The sequence below is a fragment of the Salvelinus alpinus genome, chromosome 2 (assembly GCF_045679555.1).
Source record: "Salvelinus alpinus chromosome 2, SLU_Salpinus.1, whole genome shotgun sequence".
Lineage (NCBI taxonomy): Eukaryota > Metazoa > Chordata > Actinopteri > Salmoniformes > Salmonidae > Salvelinus > Salvelinus alpinus.
In genome coordinates, this window is record NC_092087.1 from 128,408,315 (window position 1) to 128,424,946 (window position 16,632).

The following is a 16,632-nucleotide window of genomic DNA, read 5'->3' on the forward strand; positions in this document are numbered from 1 at the left end:
TATTTCTCTCATTTTCTTCAGTTTTCTTTTCTTTGCTCTCAGACTTTTCTTTGCTCTCAGACTTTTATTTTTGCATTCCGATTTTCCTTTGCAATCTGAGTTTCGCCGCTATCGCTCTCCGTCTTTTCTTCGTCGCTATTGCTCTCATCGTCACTTTCCTTCGACTTTGCGTCTCTCTTTGGCCAGTCATTGAACGGCCTCCTGAACAATGGCGGTCTGCATTTCACTGAAGGTTTCACTCTGAGCTCGTTGTGTTTTCCCTCTGTCTCATCGTTGGCATCTACCTCTCTGCGAGAGGTTGGCTTGACCTCTCTCAGATCCGTTGTCTCTTTCTGCCTCATGGCTACCATCTTCTTCCTTGTTTTCGGGTCCTTTGAATGGCATCTTGTGGCCTCCAGCTAAACGGCGGGTATCTGGCCCTCGTGACAGGTCTCTCTCTTTGGCCAGGGTGCCTATTCGTCGAAGGGACCTTGTCTTTCACCACAGGGTTATGTCGCAGAATACTGTAAGATAACCGGAACAACCATTTCATGGTATGAAGAGAAAGGAAACATAGAAAGGAAGACAAAGACCATTAGATATTTGAAGGTATAAAGCAATGCTACATGAATAGGTAGTTATGGACCCCAAAGACAGGTCTTGATATTTGAAGTGATCTTCGGGGTAACTTCAATCAACAAACTTAATTGAAAAAAAATTGGCCAAGATGTCATCCATTGATGCTCCTTTCATGTATTTTCTTTGCCTGATTTTGAGGGCCGCGTCCTCCAGTTTGGTCTTCAGCTCACATTGGGAGAGTTGCCGCCCCTCAGACAGCCTGGGGACCACCAAGGCTGCTACGGCTAATAACACCAGCAGCTCCAGCTTCATGTTGTATCTGGGTGATCTGTTCAGAACAGTGTGAAAGGCTGTGAACCAAGTATATAGTATCCTATAATGAGATTATAATGCGGTCGTCTGCACCATGGGCACAGCGGAAATGTACACTGAAACAATAACATTGAACAGCATCATATTACGGCTTTAAATACCTCCCAGGGTTCGAGTTGATGAAATAACTTAATTGTTGTAGACAAATACAATAATGAAACCTGAGCAAATCGTTAAAGGAGTTGTCAACAAACACTCACATACCTCATTGTTTATAGATGTATTGTCAAATGTGCTTGAAAATAAACCCCACAAAGAATATATTACAAGCCATCGTTGGGAGGGGAAAAAAAGGACCACTGCTTCATTAAAAAAAGAACAAAACATCAGCCCTGACACTTGATTCTCTGTAGCGCTAAGGGATGCAAGGACTGACAGTCCATTAGGTCAATATGATAGTTTTAACCATGTTTTGCATGGCCAACGTTTGTAATGGTGTGTTTCCTGCCTTAAGGCTATGGAGTGTTCAGAACAAACAGAAAACCAGGAACATTCCCAGGACATTAAATAACATTCCCATTAAGTTAGGGTTTTATCTAACATTTGGATGATAATATCCCAAAAACTTTGAAATAATGTTTTGGATTTTTTCAGAATTGAAAAAAGTGAAACATTCACTCAAATGTTGTGCACAACATCTGTAAAAACCACCACAGAACATTCCCCTAATGTTCTTATTGGGTTTCCAGGTAATGTAATAAGAAACTGTGTTCTGGGATGAGGCAAATGTTTTATACAAACATTGTATAATCATCAACACAACTGGACCGTTTTGTGTTATTATAACTTTTGGGGCAACCTAATGAGTGTTCTGGGAACGTTCACAGAACCAGTGTTGGTTTGCTGGGTTGACTGTCATTTTTGTCATATCATTACAGTTGCTCCCATTCTCCAGCACCCCAGCCCCAGCACTCAGTGGCTAACCAGTGAGTTTCAGTGAGTTTCTTTGGAGGCTGTGCTGTAGTCAGTGGGATTTATAAGTAAACAGAGGCAGAATGGCCATAGTGAAATTCTGGCAAATGAGAGATGGGCTGGTCCATCTTTAGCCCAGTGGGCCTGTCTAAATCGGGGGTTTTGTGCAGAATAACCATTATTTGGCTAATATTGGGCTGATTTCTGCTCCCAGTCAGTTATCAATTGATGAATAATCAAGTTATGCAAGGTGTACAGATTTCTTTGTTAATCATGCTTTCAAAATGACAAAATTGTGATTAGAGGAACCACAAGATATTTGAATCAGTGCACAGGCTATATTTTTCTTAGGTATGTTTGTAATTTTTTCATGTTATTGTTACCCCCATTTTTTATTTATTTAAAAGCTCCAAACATCCACTGACCCAAGGCTCATAACATGTTCTGTTAATACCCACTGGGCACACACTAGCTGAATCAACGTTGTTTCCACATCATTTCAATGAAATTACATTGAACCAACGTGGGATAGACATTGACTCAGTGGTTTAAAGTACTTAAGTAAAAACACTTTAAAGTACTACTTAATTAAGTCGTTTTTTTGGGGTATCTGTACTTTACTTTAGTATGTATATTTTTGACTACTTTTACTTCACTAAAGAAACGAATGTACTCTTTACTTCATACATTTTCCCTGACACCCAAAGCACATTTTGAATGCTCAGCAGGACAGGAAAATTGTCAAGTTCACACACTTATCAAGAGAACATCCCGGGTCATTCCTATTGCCTCTGATCTGGCAGACTCACTAAACACACATGCTTCATTTGTAAATTATGTCTAAATGTTGGAGTGTGCCCCTAGCTATCCGTAAATAAAAAAATAAAATGGTACCTTCTGGTTTGCTTAATATAAGATATTTGAAATTATTTATACTTTTACTTTTGATACTTAAGTATATTTAAAACCAAATACTTTTAGACTTTTACTCAAGTAGTATTTTACTGGGTGACTTTCACATTTACTTGAGTCATTTTCTATTAAGGTATCTTTACTTTTACTCAAGTATGATAGTTGGGTTCTTATCCCACCATGTCGTTGAATTGAAGTCTGTGCCCAGTGAGTAGCTTCTTTTACATATCTCATTTCATACCATGATCATCCCTCCAAATAACGACAACTTAATAATACATGTTGGGTTTCATTTCTTTGAGATTAAAATGTAATGCTTAATTTAACAGAATTGTATTTATTTAATACACACAAGCAATGTACAGACATTCAGATATTGGCATATAGGAAATAACACACTGGAAACCAAAAGTCTTTATGATCATTTTATGTATTTTTGTTCGTCAAAGAAGGAAATGTTGTTACCAAGCAACACAGGAGACATTTTCAACAAAATGGCATCTGTTAGATTTAACTTCCTTACTCGTGGTAGTTGGACAGTTGGAGGAGAGAAGGAGAATATGATGCTGTTGCCTAATGTCTGTAGGAGGCACTTGCTGTCCCAACATAAGGGATAACGGCTCAAAAAATTCCTAATACGCCATCTAGAGGTAATAGAAAGTAGCATATTCGTGGCGCTTATAGCAGAAGATAAGAGTTGAGAGAAAGAAGGAAAATGCTCTGTTAAATAGTTGTTTGCAAAGTACTCATAGTACTGTTAAGTGGTTGGTCACACTCAAAGTACTCAGAGGCTTGCAGCTTGGCACACTTCCATGGGAACCTCAGAGCCTTCCTGTAATCCACAAATTAAAATGGTTATTATTTTGTTATCGTATATTTTTCTGTCAATAATACAGCTTGCTTCAAAGTTGTACAACGGCTTAAAAGACTATTACCGTACAAAAGCAACCATTTATGTTATTGCATTTTGAATGTCAAATTTCTATTGAATTAGATTGCATTAATTAAGGCCCAAACCACACCTCTTTTGTGCTGTCAGGGGGCTGCGTCACTCTAATTCATGTTTTATGGATTATGATCAGTGTGGCATCAATGTCATTGTCCTCACTATTCACTAGTACTGGCAGTTAACTTACATCCAGGCACGAGACTTCACAAAGCAGGCAATGTCATCACGGATGTCGTCATCAACGAAGGCTGGAAGGGCAGAAACACAGTCACACAGTCAGTACAGTTCCCGTCAATTACCTAAGGTCTTTGTGTGCACTTTGCAGGTACAGTATCTTAGCCCTGCACCTTGAAAATGTTCGCTAACGTAGGACTAAACAGAGTGAGTGTGATTACAGAGAAGTGAGAGGTTGATTACGAAACCCACTAGTTCTATTCTCTTGTCTTTGTTCATGACACAAGAACAATCCATCCGTTTGTTTGTCCATTCATTCATTCATTCATTCATTTGCGCAGGACTAGGTTGGTCACAAGGCTGGTATTTAAGCCAGACTTTAGGTCCAAACTGCAGATAACTTGACCAACCAAGTCAGAGTGAGAGCAGGAAATGGAGAGAGATAGAGCGAGATTATATATTTGGAAGTTTTAAAACAGCAGTACCTGGAGGTGTGTTGTTGAACACCAAAGTATGGGACTGACATGATCACAAGCCTGACGTTCATTCATTCACTCACTCACTCACTCACTCACTCACTCACTCACTCACTCACTCACTCACTCACTCACTCACTCACTCACTCACTCACTCATGTAGGCCTATTCATTCTTTCATACATACATGTACTGTACATACATACATGCAGGCATTTGTTGACATTCTGCTAAACAAGTTGAGGAAGGAAAGATGTTTGTACTCACAGCTGCACTCTGTCTTACAGAGATTGAGAGAGCGAGTGGTGTTGGAGGAGACGCAGGCGAGGCGATTGCTCAGCTGGAAGAGACCGAAAAAGCTGAAGGACAGGGTCTTGATCGGCTTGAACGGCTTGCGCATCGGCTTGCGTGGCATTGGCTTGCGGTTGTGTCCGGGACCTCTGAACTGCTTTGGGATGTGTCTCTTCTTCCTGTTCCCCTCTCTCTCTTTCGGTTCTTCTCCTTCTTGCTCGTCCAGCTCCGCCTCTAACTCTTCCAGGTTCTCCTCGTCTAGCTCATCCTCATCAATCTCGTCTTCATCACCCTCATCCTCATAGCCGCCAAACTCTTCCACCTCAGCCGCTTTGCTTTCTTGCGCCTCAACTTTGTCATGTTCTTCCTCATCACCAGCGGACTCCTCGGCCTCACGCTTGTTCCTTCCTCTCGCGGGACTCCCTGGTCTCGGCCTCTTCCCCTCGGGCCTCTCTGATCTTGGGCTCACTCCCTCTGTTTTCCCGGTAGGTTTTGGTTTCGTTCCCCCAGGCTTTCCTGTAGGTCTAGGCTTGTCCTCTTCTCCCTCAGAACGGACTCCATCTTCCTTTGACTCAACATCTCTACCTGGACGTTTGCGCCCGAACAGTTTCACAGGTCTCCTGCTGATGGGGCGCCTTTTGGATTTATGCAGGATAGGTTTGCGCAGGACAAGGTTGGTCACAAGGCTGGTGTTTAAACCAGACTTTAGGTCCAAACTGCAGATAACTGGACCAACCAAGTCACAGTGAGAGCAGGAAGAGAATAGAGAAAGCTAGAGATTATATATTTGGACGTTTTAAAGGGGAAGTTCAGTATTTTACAACTTGATGTTAGATGTTTCCTCACCCTGAAACTAGTCTATAACATTAAAAAAACATGGATTACAGTTTGTCTTTAAACAGCCACTACAAACTTCAGCTAACCTTAGGCACCGCTAGCTAGGGGCAACCGTGCAATGTTTTTTTTTTTAAATGGCCAAATCAACTTTAACTTTAATCAAATATTGAGTTTATTTCACTTGATTTGGCCATTCAATTATGTAAATTGCCCCCATTGATTTTAGCTGAAGTTTGTAGTGGCTCTTTAAAGAAAATGGCCCATTGACTACTAGGGTGACGACCCCTTTAACATTACGTTGTAAAATATTGAACTTCCCCTTTAACTAAATTTGAGACGTTTTTCAGTGACATTGATGTTTTATGCTCTCACACCTCCTTTACGTAATCTCTCGAAACTCACAAAAATACAATAGGCCTACATAGAATTCACAACCCACTTTTGGCAAAGACATTGTCCAGTTCGACACCCTTCGCGGCAATTTTTTCAGTCAGATTGAATTGGTCAGCAGCCTCTGCCAGTTTGGTCTTCAGCTCACATGTGGAGAGCAGCAGCCCCTCAGACAGGCTGGGAACCAGGGCTGCTACAGCCAACACCACCAGCAGCTCCAGCTTCATGTTGTCTTTGGGTGATCTGTTTAGACTGGTATGGAAAGATATAGGATAAAAATATACATGATTATCCTACAAAGAGAAGCTGTAAGGCTGTTCTGAAGAGTTCCATTCCAAAACGCTATACAGCGCATTCGGAAAGTATTCAGACCCGTTCCCTTTTTCCACATTTTGTCACAGCCTTTCCCTCAATCTATACACAATACCCCATAATGACAAAGCGAAAACAGGTTTTTAGACATTTTTGCAAATGTATTATATAAATAATAAACAGTAATACCTTATTTACATAAGTATTCTGACCCTTTGCTATGAGACTCGAAATTGAGCTCAGGTGCATCCTGTTTACATTGATCATCCTTGAAGAGTTTCTACAACTTGATTGGAGTCCACCTGTGGGAAATTCAATTGTTTGGACATGATTTGGAAAGGCACACGCTTGTCTATACAAGGTCTCACAGTTGACAGTGCATGTCAGAGCAAAAAACAAACCATGAGGTCGAAGGAATTGTCCGTAGAGCTCCGAGACAGGATGGTGTGGAGGCATAGATCTGGTAAATGGTGCCAAAAAAAATTCTGCAGCATTGAAGGTCCCCAAGAACACAGTGGCCTCCATCATTCTTAAATGGAAGAAGTTTGGAACCACCAAGACTCTTCCTAGAGCTGGCCGCATGGCCAAACTGAGCAATCGGGGGAGAAGGGCCTTGGTCAGGGATGTGACCAAGAACCCGATGGTCACTGACAGAGCCCCAGAATTCCTCTGTGGAGATGGGAGAACCTTCCAGAAGGACAACCATCTCTGCAGCACTCCACCAATCAGACCTTTATGGTAGAGTGGCCAGACGGAAGCCACTCCTCAGTAAAAGGCACATGACAGCCCGCTTGGAGTTTGCCAAAAGGCACCTAAATGACTCTCAGACCATGAGAAACAAGAATGAACTTTTTGTCCTGAATGCCAAGCGTCACGTCTGGAGGAAACTAGGCACCGCTCATCACCTGGCCAATACCATCCCTACGGTGAAGCATGGTGGTGGAAGCACCATGCTGTGGGGATTTTTTTCAGCGGCAGGGGCTGGCGGACTAGTCAGGATCGAGGGGAAAATGAATGGAGCAAAGTACAGAGAGATCCTTGATGAAAACTTGATCCAGAGTGCTCAGGACCTCAGACTGGGGCGAAGGTTCACCTTCCAACACGACAACGACCCTAAGCACACAGTCAAGACAACGCAGGAGTGGCTTCGGGACAAGTCTCTGAATGTCCTTGAGTGGCCCAGCCAGAGCCCGGACTTGAACCCGATCGAACATCTCTGGAAAGACCTGAAAATAACTGTGCAGCGACACTCCCCATCCAACTTGACAGAGCTTGAGAGGATCTGCAGAGAAGAATGGGAGAAACTTCCCAAATACAGGTGTGCCAAGCCTGTAGCGTCATACCCAAGAAGACTCGAGGCTGTAATGGCTGCCAAAGGTGCTTCAACAGAGTAAAATGTTCTGAATAGTTATGTAAATGTAATATTTCAGTTTTAGTTTTTGTATCAATTTCTATAAACCTGTTTTTGCTTTGTAATTAGAATAAAGCTGTAACGTAACAAAATGTGTAAAAAGTCAAGGGGTCTGAATACTTTCCGAATGCACTGTATAAACCAATTCTTCACATTTGTGTTTTTTCATCAGAAATGATTGCTTACAGTTTATCCATTTTCTGAAATGTTGATAATGAGATTTTATTGTTTAAAGAACTTATGAAAGAGATGAATGTTTTTTCACCATCTAATCATGGCGTGGTGTTCAATGACAGATGTGTATTTGTTTGAAATCTATCACTTGATGGTTTCATTTCAGAGAGGCAAATAATCATGTTTTGTTGCAAAATGCTATATATCCTTCTCACTCTCACAGGAATAAGTAGTACTGCTGGGCTTTACGCAGTCAAATGTGATAAATAACTACATTTTGAATAAAGAACTGTACAAATGATATATTTGTGACGTCAATATATAAAACAAACTAATCAATACAATAATAGGAGATCTGTATGTAAAATATTTACATTTGACCTTTTAGCAGATGTTCTTATCCAGAGCGACTTACAGTTAGTGCATTCATCTTAAGATTACTAGGGGAGACAACATTCAACATACAATAATTCAATACAGGTCAAAACAATGAGTCAGTTCAATAAAAACGTCCTTACCAGTCGTTCAGGTAAGCGATGAACAGTGTTCAGTGGAAAATAACACAGCTGATCGAGCTGTACCTACTCCTCTGTGTCTGACAGACAACACATCAGAGTTTTTATACGGGAAAGATGGGTAGCAGGACGGGTAGCCAGGTGAGCCAATTCTTCACATTTTGTTCTCAGGCCATTGGGTAATAACCCATCACGTCAGCAAAGTAATGGAAAGTACAGAATGTACACAGACACTGTAGATCTTAATTGCAAAGGTGGGAATGAAGCTTAGGGGTTAAAGGGCAAGTCTGCGTTAGCATAATGAACGAGGAGAACAATGACATGAAGATGATGCGAACTCAAACCATCACTTTAAACCAGGATTAGTAAGCAGTAGTAGGCTACACCTGCCAGGATTCTGGTCATAATTGACTCCTCATTTTATCAGTACTTCCATCTGTGTTTGTGGTTTAGGTTACTAACACTTTGGTCCATCCAAGACCAACTGTGACCTGTTCAACTGAACTTCACTTTATCACAAAGTCAAACATTCCACAAGCACATGATCCGATGATGGTGCTGTGTATTACACAACTGAACACAATGAGAACACATGTTTGCAATGTGTACCACACTAAGTATACATGGTTAACCGGTTCGCTGGCATTTCTATGTTTTTTGCCTAGTCATTGTGATCACCTGATTATGTCAATTACTGTGGGTGTCGAGATGAGAACTCAAGACTGAAGCTATAACAATGTGTAATATGAGCCCCATCCTGCCTACCATTTAACTCACAATACCTTGAATGGAAAGCATAACCAATCAAGCAAGAACTTAAGATGCCATCATGTTTTCTTTGTCTTTCTTTGCGTTTTATCAACAAAGCGTTGAGAAATGTGGTTCTGTATTCAGTCACCAAACACTGTGGCCCCCTACACACTCAGATTGTACAAATGATGTGCAACTCACTTGAGACAACGGTTGTCTAAACATTTTTGTGCAGACAAACTCTCCATTGTATCACAAACACTGTCTCAAATGTGTTGTACAATCTGTGTGTACACAGCCTATTTTTCAGACAACCCAGGCTCATGTCTTCCTATCAGGTTCACTGGGTTTGCATAATGTCCTGAGCTGTTCAGAGAATTTGGGTACTGTCGCTTGATAAAAGCACATATGTCATGTTTGCTTGTTGAACAGTTGAAGTCTTTGTTGTTACTCCTTTTTTAAATCTTTTTTTTTAAAGTGCCAAACATTCAATGGCCCAAGGGTCATAACATTGTACTTCCTTATAGTTTTGATCTCTTGTTTCACACCAGAATCATCCTTCCAAATAATGATTGTTGCCCTAAATGAGTACCCGAAGAAACTTTGCAATGACAGGAATGTATCGTTTTGTGACAACTTTGATTTGCTGTGGGAGCAACCAGCACTTTTTTAAAAGAGACAGGATTCACCCTAACCGCAGGGCTTCCAGGATTCTTTCCAGCAACATCGCAAACTGTTTTAGAGACTGACAGACAGGGTCTGGTAGTGCTCCAGTCCTCCCTGGCAGACTAAGCAACAGAGGACTTGGAAACCATATCAACTCCTGTAGAAATGGCTCTATCGTTATTGTGAGCAGTGGCGGATTTAGGCATAGGCGACATGGGCATCTTGCCGGGGGCGGCACGGGGCGCCCGCACCAAAAAAATCGGAATGGTGACATTTGCGCGATCGGACATTTGCGCGTCACGTCAATGATATCATGTCACTGTGTGGGACTGTGGGTCAATTAAACTTGTCGGAGTGGGCGCCCTGATTCTAGTTTGTGAGCTAGGCAGGCTACTGCTTGGGAAGATCTCCCACTCAGAAGTACGAGATGGGGAGGGAGTAGGTTGACCTCAGGTCACCCCACTGGAAGCCCGAGGTAGGGGGAGGGGGAGCATCTATCAAATAGCGCACCTCTAACTTTGTACAGTACTAATGCAATTAGAAAAATCAGTCACACTACGAAATGCTACCAAATAAACCACAATTCATTCATAATACTGTGAATATATAGTTTCACAGACATATTGCTTTTTCTGGTTTGAACCGAAATCATTAAGAATAATATAAAACCAGTCTGCACACCACCAAGGTGAATTGGTTTAGTCTTGGGAGGGAGCCATACAAGCTAGAACCGCCACTGATTGTGAGTAACATAAATTGTTCCTCTAAATCCGCCTTCTACAGAGTTTATACAAACTGTCATCTCCTACCATTCGGATAGATTGGAGACTTTCAGAAAACATGGTTGTAATGTTTTTAATTTATTACTTATTCCATTGGTTACCTTGAGACTAATGTCCCAGTGGCAGAGTGGCCCACACATTGAATATGGCGCTTTTAAATGTTTGAGCAATCACTAGAAAACCATTCTTGTGAATGACCTCATTACTGAGTGCAAAGTTCATTGCATGTTTCTCACGGAAACATATGTGTCTTCAGATTGTAGTGCCGCCCTTATTGAAGCCTCCCCCGGACTACAGCTTTTCATAATCAGAAAAGGGAAAAAGGGTGGGGAGACAGACTCTATTTTCACTAATGCTCTCAGCTGTAAGGACATTTAGTTTGGCGACTGAGTCTTTTGAGTATCATGCCGGCTGAATGCATGACGCGGGATGGGAGTCTGCCGAGGCAACCTAGAAAAGAAAACCTCTCGAGCCAGCTAAGGCGTGGAAGTCCGACGAGCCAGCTGAGGCATCCCCGGTTCCTTCGGCCGCCGCACCCGACAAAAACAAAAAAACACTGGGAGAAGAGACGCAAGTACAGAGAGTGAACATTTAATAAATAATGGACAGATAGGAGGCAATCAACAAAGTGAAGGAGTCCAGGTGAGTCCAATGAAGCACTGATGCGCGTAATGATGGGCAGCCTGGTGCGAGGGGGATCGGGAACAGGCGTGACACTGATGAACATTGCCATGGTGCAGCTGTTTTTATATGCCTTTATCACAAGTAGGCTTGACTACTGTAATGCTCTCCTGTCTGGGTGCCTGTGAGTTTTAATTTAATTCATTCTAAGATTATTCTATTGGTTTTGAAATCAATCCACCATATTTAAAGGGGATCTTAAAACACATTTTGGCTCTGCTTTTCATCATTTAGTTTGTGTTATTCTTCAGTTTATCCTCTTGTGTAGTAAATATTTTTGTTTTTCTTTCTTTGAAGCATCCATGTCTGAAATGTTTTATAAATAAAGATTGATTTGATTAACATTTGCTGAATTTTTATGATTTTTACTTTTGGACTTTCATAGAAATGTACCAGTCAAATGTTTGGACACACCTACTCATTCAAGGGTTTCTTTATTTTATCTATTTTCTACATTGTAGAATAATAGTGAAGATATCAAAACTATGAAATAACATATGGAATCATGCAGTAACCAAAAAAGTGTTGAATAAGATTCTTCAAAGTAGCCACCCTTTGCCTTGATGACAGGTTTGCACACTAGGCATTCTCTCAACCAGCTTCATGAGGTAGTCACCTGGAATGCATTACTCTGATGAAAAGGACCAAATCAAGAGATGAAGAGGTAGTGAAGTAGCTCTTGTCCAGGGTGTTACATGTGGCTTGCTGATTCTGAGCTTTCCTCAAACATCAGCAAACCGCACGTAACACCATGGACCAGAGCTAGTAGTGAAGCAGCACTAACGGTAGAGGTGGGACTGCAGGCCAATCTCCTCTTGGTAAGCCGTCTCAGGGGCACAATGAGAGGCTCTGGCGTAGAACGTCCGGGGCGTGGAATGTCTGGAGGTCGAAACTCCTCGGGTAGTCTTCATAGTGTTCACGGTAAGGCCCCGGAGAGTAATCCAAGGATGCAAACCTCACTCTGCGGGGTAAAAAGAAATGTTATGGAATATAGTAATGGAGTTCAGTGTTTTGAATAAGACACCTCAAGTTGCTTTACATAGAACCATATACACTGCCTTCAGATACGATTCACACCCCTTGACTTTTTCACACATGTTACAGCCTGAATTTAAAATGGATTAAATTGATATTATAGGCGTGTTTATAAATTCAATCTGGAGTGCCAGAATGCGCTCCTGACTTTCGTAAATTCAGAGTGCACACTGGACGCTCTGGCTGAGGAGTAGAGTTGGTCCAAGCGTTCTGACCACACAACGGTAGTCAAGCACCCAAGCTAACTGGCTAACGTTGGCTACCTTAGTAGCTACTTCCAGACACAAATGCTAGAACACCCCACTCACCCTAGCAGAGCTGGTTAGGCTGTTTATGTTATCCAGAGCGTTGGTGACTAACTGTGCTGCTGGCAATAATTTAATTACGCTTTTTTGGCGAGGTTTACTAACACAGGCCATATTCAACAGGTGTTGAGCCTTTGTAAATTCCTCAGTTATTCTGCACTTGTGATGAACATGAGGGGAGACCGACCTGGTATCAAGCGCAGGGAGCAGCAGGTGTTTATTGCAAAGAACCACAGAAGGAGACAGGTAGCTGGGTCTAGGGGCAGGAAGAAGGTTATACACAAGGGGTCCAAAAATGCAACAGCACAGACAGGGAAAAGGCTAGTAACGTAGTCCGGGAGACCAGGCAATAGGTAGACAACAGGAAATCCAATAGGCTAAAGTATAGGAAGGGAATAGGCAAAGTTAGTAAGGCAGGCAAAAACTATCATACACAGGAGGAGTAAATCACAGGAGGGAGGAAACCAGAGCTCTGAAAGACGTGTCACAAAACAATACCTCACAATGATTGAGTGCAAAGAACTGAACTAAATAGTGTGTGATAATGACATACAGGTGTGTGAACAGGTGATCAGAATTCAGGTGATTGGGATCTGGAGAGTAAGCTGCGTTCAGGGGATCTACGTGTTTGAGGGTGTGAGTTGGAAGCAGACTTTACAGCACTGGTACACTCAAACAAGTCCTCTGAAAGCAGAGTACAGTAGATAGCCAGAGTGAATTTACGAACGCACCGATTATGTCACTGGCCTACACACAATACCCCATAATGTCAAAGTGGAATCATGTTTTTCAAAAGTTTTACAAATTAGTAAAAAATGAAAGGCCGAAAAGTTGAGTCAGTAAGTATTCAACCACTTTGTTATGGCAAGCCTAAAAAAGTTAATGAGTAATTATGTGACTTGTTAAGCACATTTTAAGTTGCATGGACTCACTGTGTGCAATAATAGTTAACATGATTTTTGAATGACTACCTCATCTCTGTACCCTACACACACAATTATCTATAAGGTCCCTCAGTCGATCAGTGAATTTTTAACAGATTCAACCACAAAGACCAATGAGGTTTTCCAATGGGAAAAGGGTAGATGGGTAGATGGGTAAAACAAAAAAATAGACATATATCCCTTTGAGCATGGTGAAGTTATTTATTACATTTTGGATGGTGCATCAATACACCCAGTCACTACAACTAGTCAGTTGCCAGAGAGGAAGGACACTGCTCAAGGATTTCACCAAGAGGCCAATAGTGATTTTAAAACAGTTACAGAGTTTAACGGCAGTGATAGGAGAAAACAGAGGATGGATCAACAACAGTGTAGTTACTCCACAATACTAACCTAAATGACAGAGTGAAAAGGAAGCCTGTACAGAATACAAATATTCCAAAACATGCATCCTGCTTGCAATAAGGCACTATAAAACTGAAAAATCAACGGCAAAGAAATTCACTTATTGTCCTGAATACAAAGCGTTATGTTTGGGGCAAATCCAACACATCACTGAGAACCACTCTTCAAGGACTTGGGAGTATTTTAGGATAAAAAGAAAAGGAATAGAGCTAGGCACAGGCAAAATCCTAGAGGAAAACCTGGTTCAGTCTGCTTTCCCACAGACACATTCACCTTTCAGCAGGACAATAACCTGAAACATAAAGCCAAATATACACTGGAGTTGCTTACCAAGACAACATTAAATGTTCCTGAGTGGCCTACTTACAGTTTTGACCTAAATAGGCTTGAAAATCTATGGCGAGACTTGAAAATGGCTGTCTAGCAATGATCAACAACCAACTTGACAGTGCATGAAGGATTTTTTAAATAATGTGCAGGTATTGTACAATCCAGGTGTGTAAAACTCTTAAGAAACATACCCAGAAAGACTCACAGCTCTAATCGCTGCCAAAGGTGATTCTACTTATGTAAATTAAATATTTCTGTATTTCATTTTCAATACATTTGCTAAAAAAAGTGTAACGACTGTCTTCGGGTGAAAGAGAGGAGGACCAAGATGCAGCGTGAATATCATCCATATTTAATGGGAAAATACTTAAACACCGAACAAAACAAAGGAACGAAGACGATACAGTCACGTAACGTGAACACTAAACACTAGAACAGGAACACACGAACAGGAACAATCACCCACAAACAAACAGTGAAAACAGGCTACCTTAATATGGTTCCCAATCAGAGACAATGACAAACACCTGCCTCTGATTGAGAACCATATTAGGCCAAACAACAAACCCAACATAGAAACACAAAACATAGAATGCCCACCCAGCTCACGTCCTGACCAACTAAACAAAGACTAAACAAAGGAAATAAGGTCAGGAACGTGACAAAAAGTACATGTTTTCACTTTGTCATTGTGTGTAGATGGGTGAGAAAAAAATATCTGTAATCCACTTTGAATTCAGGCTGTGACACCACAAAGCATGGAATAAGTCAAGGGTATGAATACTTTCTGAAGGCCCTGTAGAGCCTATACATTCAAGTTGCTAGCCACAGTATATACTGTATGTAGTAGACTACATTACTTGAACAGTTTATTATGTAGCTACACAGTCGAGAATAAATCACGACATATGAACACACAAATTAACACAATAGAACCCTTCAATCCCAAATGATACAGTGTCTGGATTTCAATCAAATATTTACTGGAAATCTTTACAGTGTCTTTGTTTATAAACCTAACCCCGAGCCCACAGACTTGTTATTCTGAAAAGTGATGAACGCATATCTGCGAGGAGAGTCTACCTTGTAGTAGGCTAGTTGTAGATGTGCATAGAGTACCACTACCCAATAACAGTCAGAGTTAATGGCCGTGTCCCAAATGGTACCCCTTTCCCTTGTTGGGCCCTTGTCAAAAGTAGTGCACTATGTAGGGAATAGGGTGCCATTGGGATGCACATCATACATACTGACTCGGCAGGGGACCCACATTCTGCTTTAGTTACCGGGAGAGAGAAAACCAACCCTTCCATCTCTACAGCAAAACAATGGAACTCAGCAAACTGACACTGGGAGAAAGGGTCAACTCATTCACCACTTTAATCAAGAGGTTTCAGGGAGAGCAGTACAACTCGTAACCTACAAGTATTTGGATGAAAACGAATCTAGGCTGGTCTGCGTCCAAACTGGCACCCAATTCCCTATATACTGTAGTGCTATATAAAACTATGTAAATGTATTTATTTCATTAGTCCACTGTCAATACAGACCCAAAATATTTTGCATTGTCGGCAGTCAAGTTTTCAAGATATTGGACTTTCAAGAAGCAGTGTCACTTGCCATACGCCCCATGATGATGTGTTTTGCATCATATGAAAGCAACTTTGAAATCTACTTGCAATGAAAAGCTCTATATAAAATAAACATATGATTATATGTCTGTATAGGGATCACGGGTTCTGGTCAAAATGTGTGTACCATATGGGAATTGGGTGCCTTTTAAGAAAGACACTTGGCAGTTGTGTTGCATGAAAAATGTGTATGGTTGACAATCTGAGTGGCCACGTTGAGCAAATTAATCAAGTTGTTCAGGGTGACTATGACAACTTGCAGTAATTTAAGCAGGATTGACCATGCCTTCCTAACTTCACGCGTTATGGTTAGGGTAGTGTAGTTAGTAGGCTATGGGGTGCTCAGTTGGGGGTGAGAGGGTTCTCTCGTGTTGGATTCCTTCAATTTTCCTTTAATAACACTAGAGGGCAGTGTTTCTCTTGAAACATCACCTCTGTCTGCTCTGTATAAGTAGCCGACTGAAGTCAATACTGTATACTTTTTATTTGGGTGGAGGCACCACACCCTAAGTGCTATCAGTCAGGCCAAATAAAAAAGTTTTGCTAATCTTAAAATGTTGGCAGAATGCAAACACACCCACAGTCCAACATCACCGCTACCCCACATCAGATATGATCAGACAATGGCATATTATTTCCAAACATGGGATGGAGATGGATATATATATATTTTTTTTAATAGTTAAAATTGTCAGCAAATGCAACAACCTATTTGAATGGATTCGTTGCAGGTTCTTGTGATCTTGCTGTACCAGGAGTTGCATGTGTTCCTTGTTATGCTCCCATGAAGTAAGTCTAGACTGGTATGAGAATCTTTAAACAA

At 41.3% G+C, this 16,632-nt stretch overlaps 1 protein-coding gene across 1 annotated transcript; it reads right to left on the reverse strand.

Annotated features, from left to right (window-relative positions):
- Positions 1-3,165: 3,165 nt before the first annotated feature.
- On the reverse strand, positions 3,166-8,423 carry LOC139568729 (uncharacterized). The gene is made up of 5 exons (XM_071390767.1): positions 8,287-8,423; positions 5,921-6,123; positions 4,621-5,370; positions 3,891-3,951; positions 3,166-3,586 (listed from the first exon to the last, which is right to left on the reverse strand). Exons 2-5 carry the CDS (start codon positions 6,096-6,098, stop codon positions 3,478-3,480), a joined length of 1,098 nt encoding a protein of 365 aa, XP_071246868.1. The 5' UTR covers positions 6,099-6,123; positions 8,287-8,423; the 3' UTR covers positions 3,166-3,477.
- Between the last annotated feature and the right edge of the window lie 8,209 nt (positions 8,424-16,632).

Coding starts and splice junctions, on each gene's coding strand:
- LOC139568729 (XM_071390767.1), bottom strand. CDS start 6,098: ATGAAGCTGGAGCTGCTGGTGGTGTTGGCTGTAGCAGCCCTGGTTCCC. Junction 5,371..5,920: donor GGACAATGTCTTTGCCAAAA/GTGGGTTGTGAA, acceptor TGGTTGGTCCAG/TTATCTGCAGTTTGGACCTA. Junction 3,952..4,620: donor CTGTAAGACAGAGTGCAGCT/GTGAGTACAAAC, acceptor CTGCCCTTCCAG/CCTTCGTTGATGACGACATC.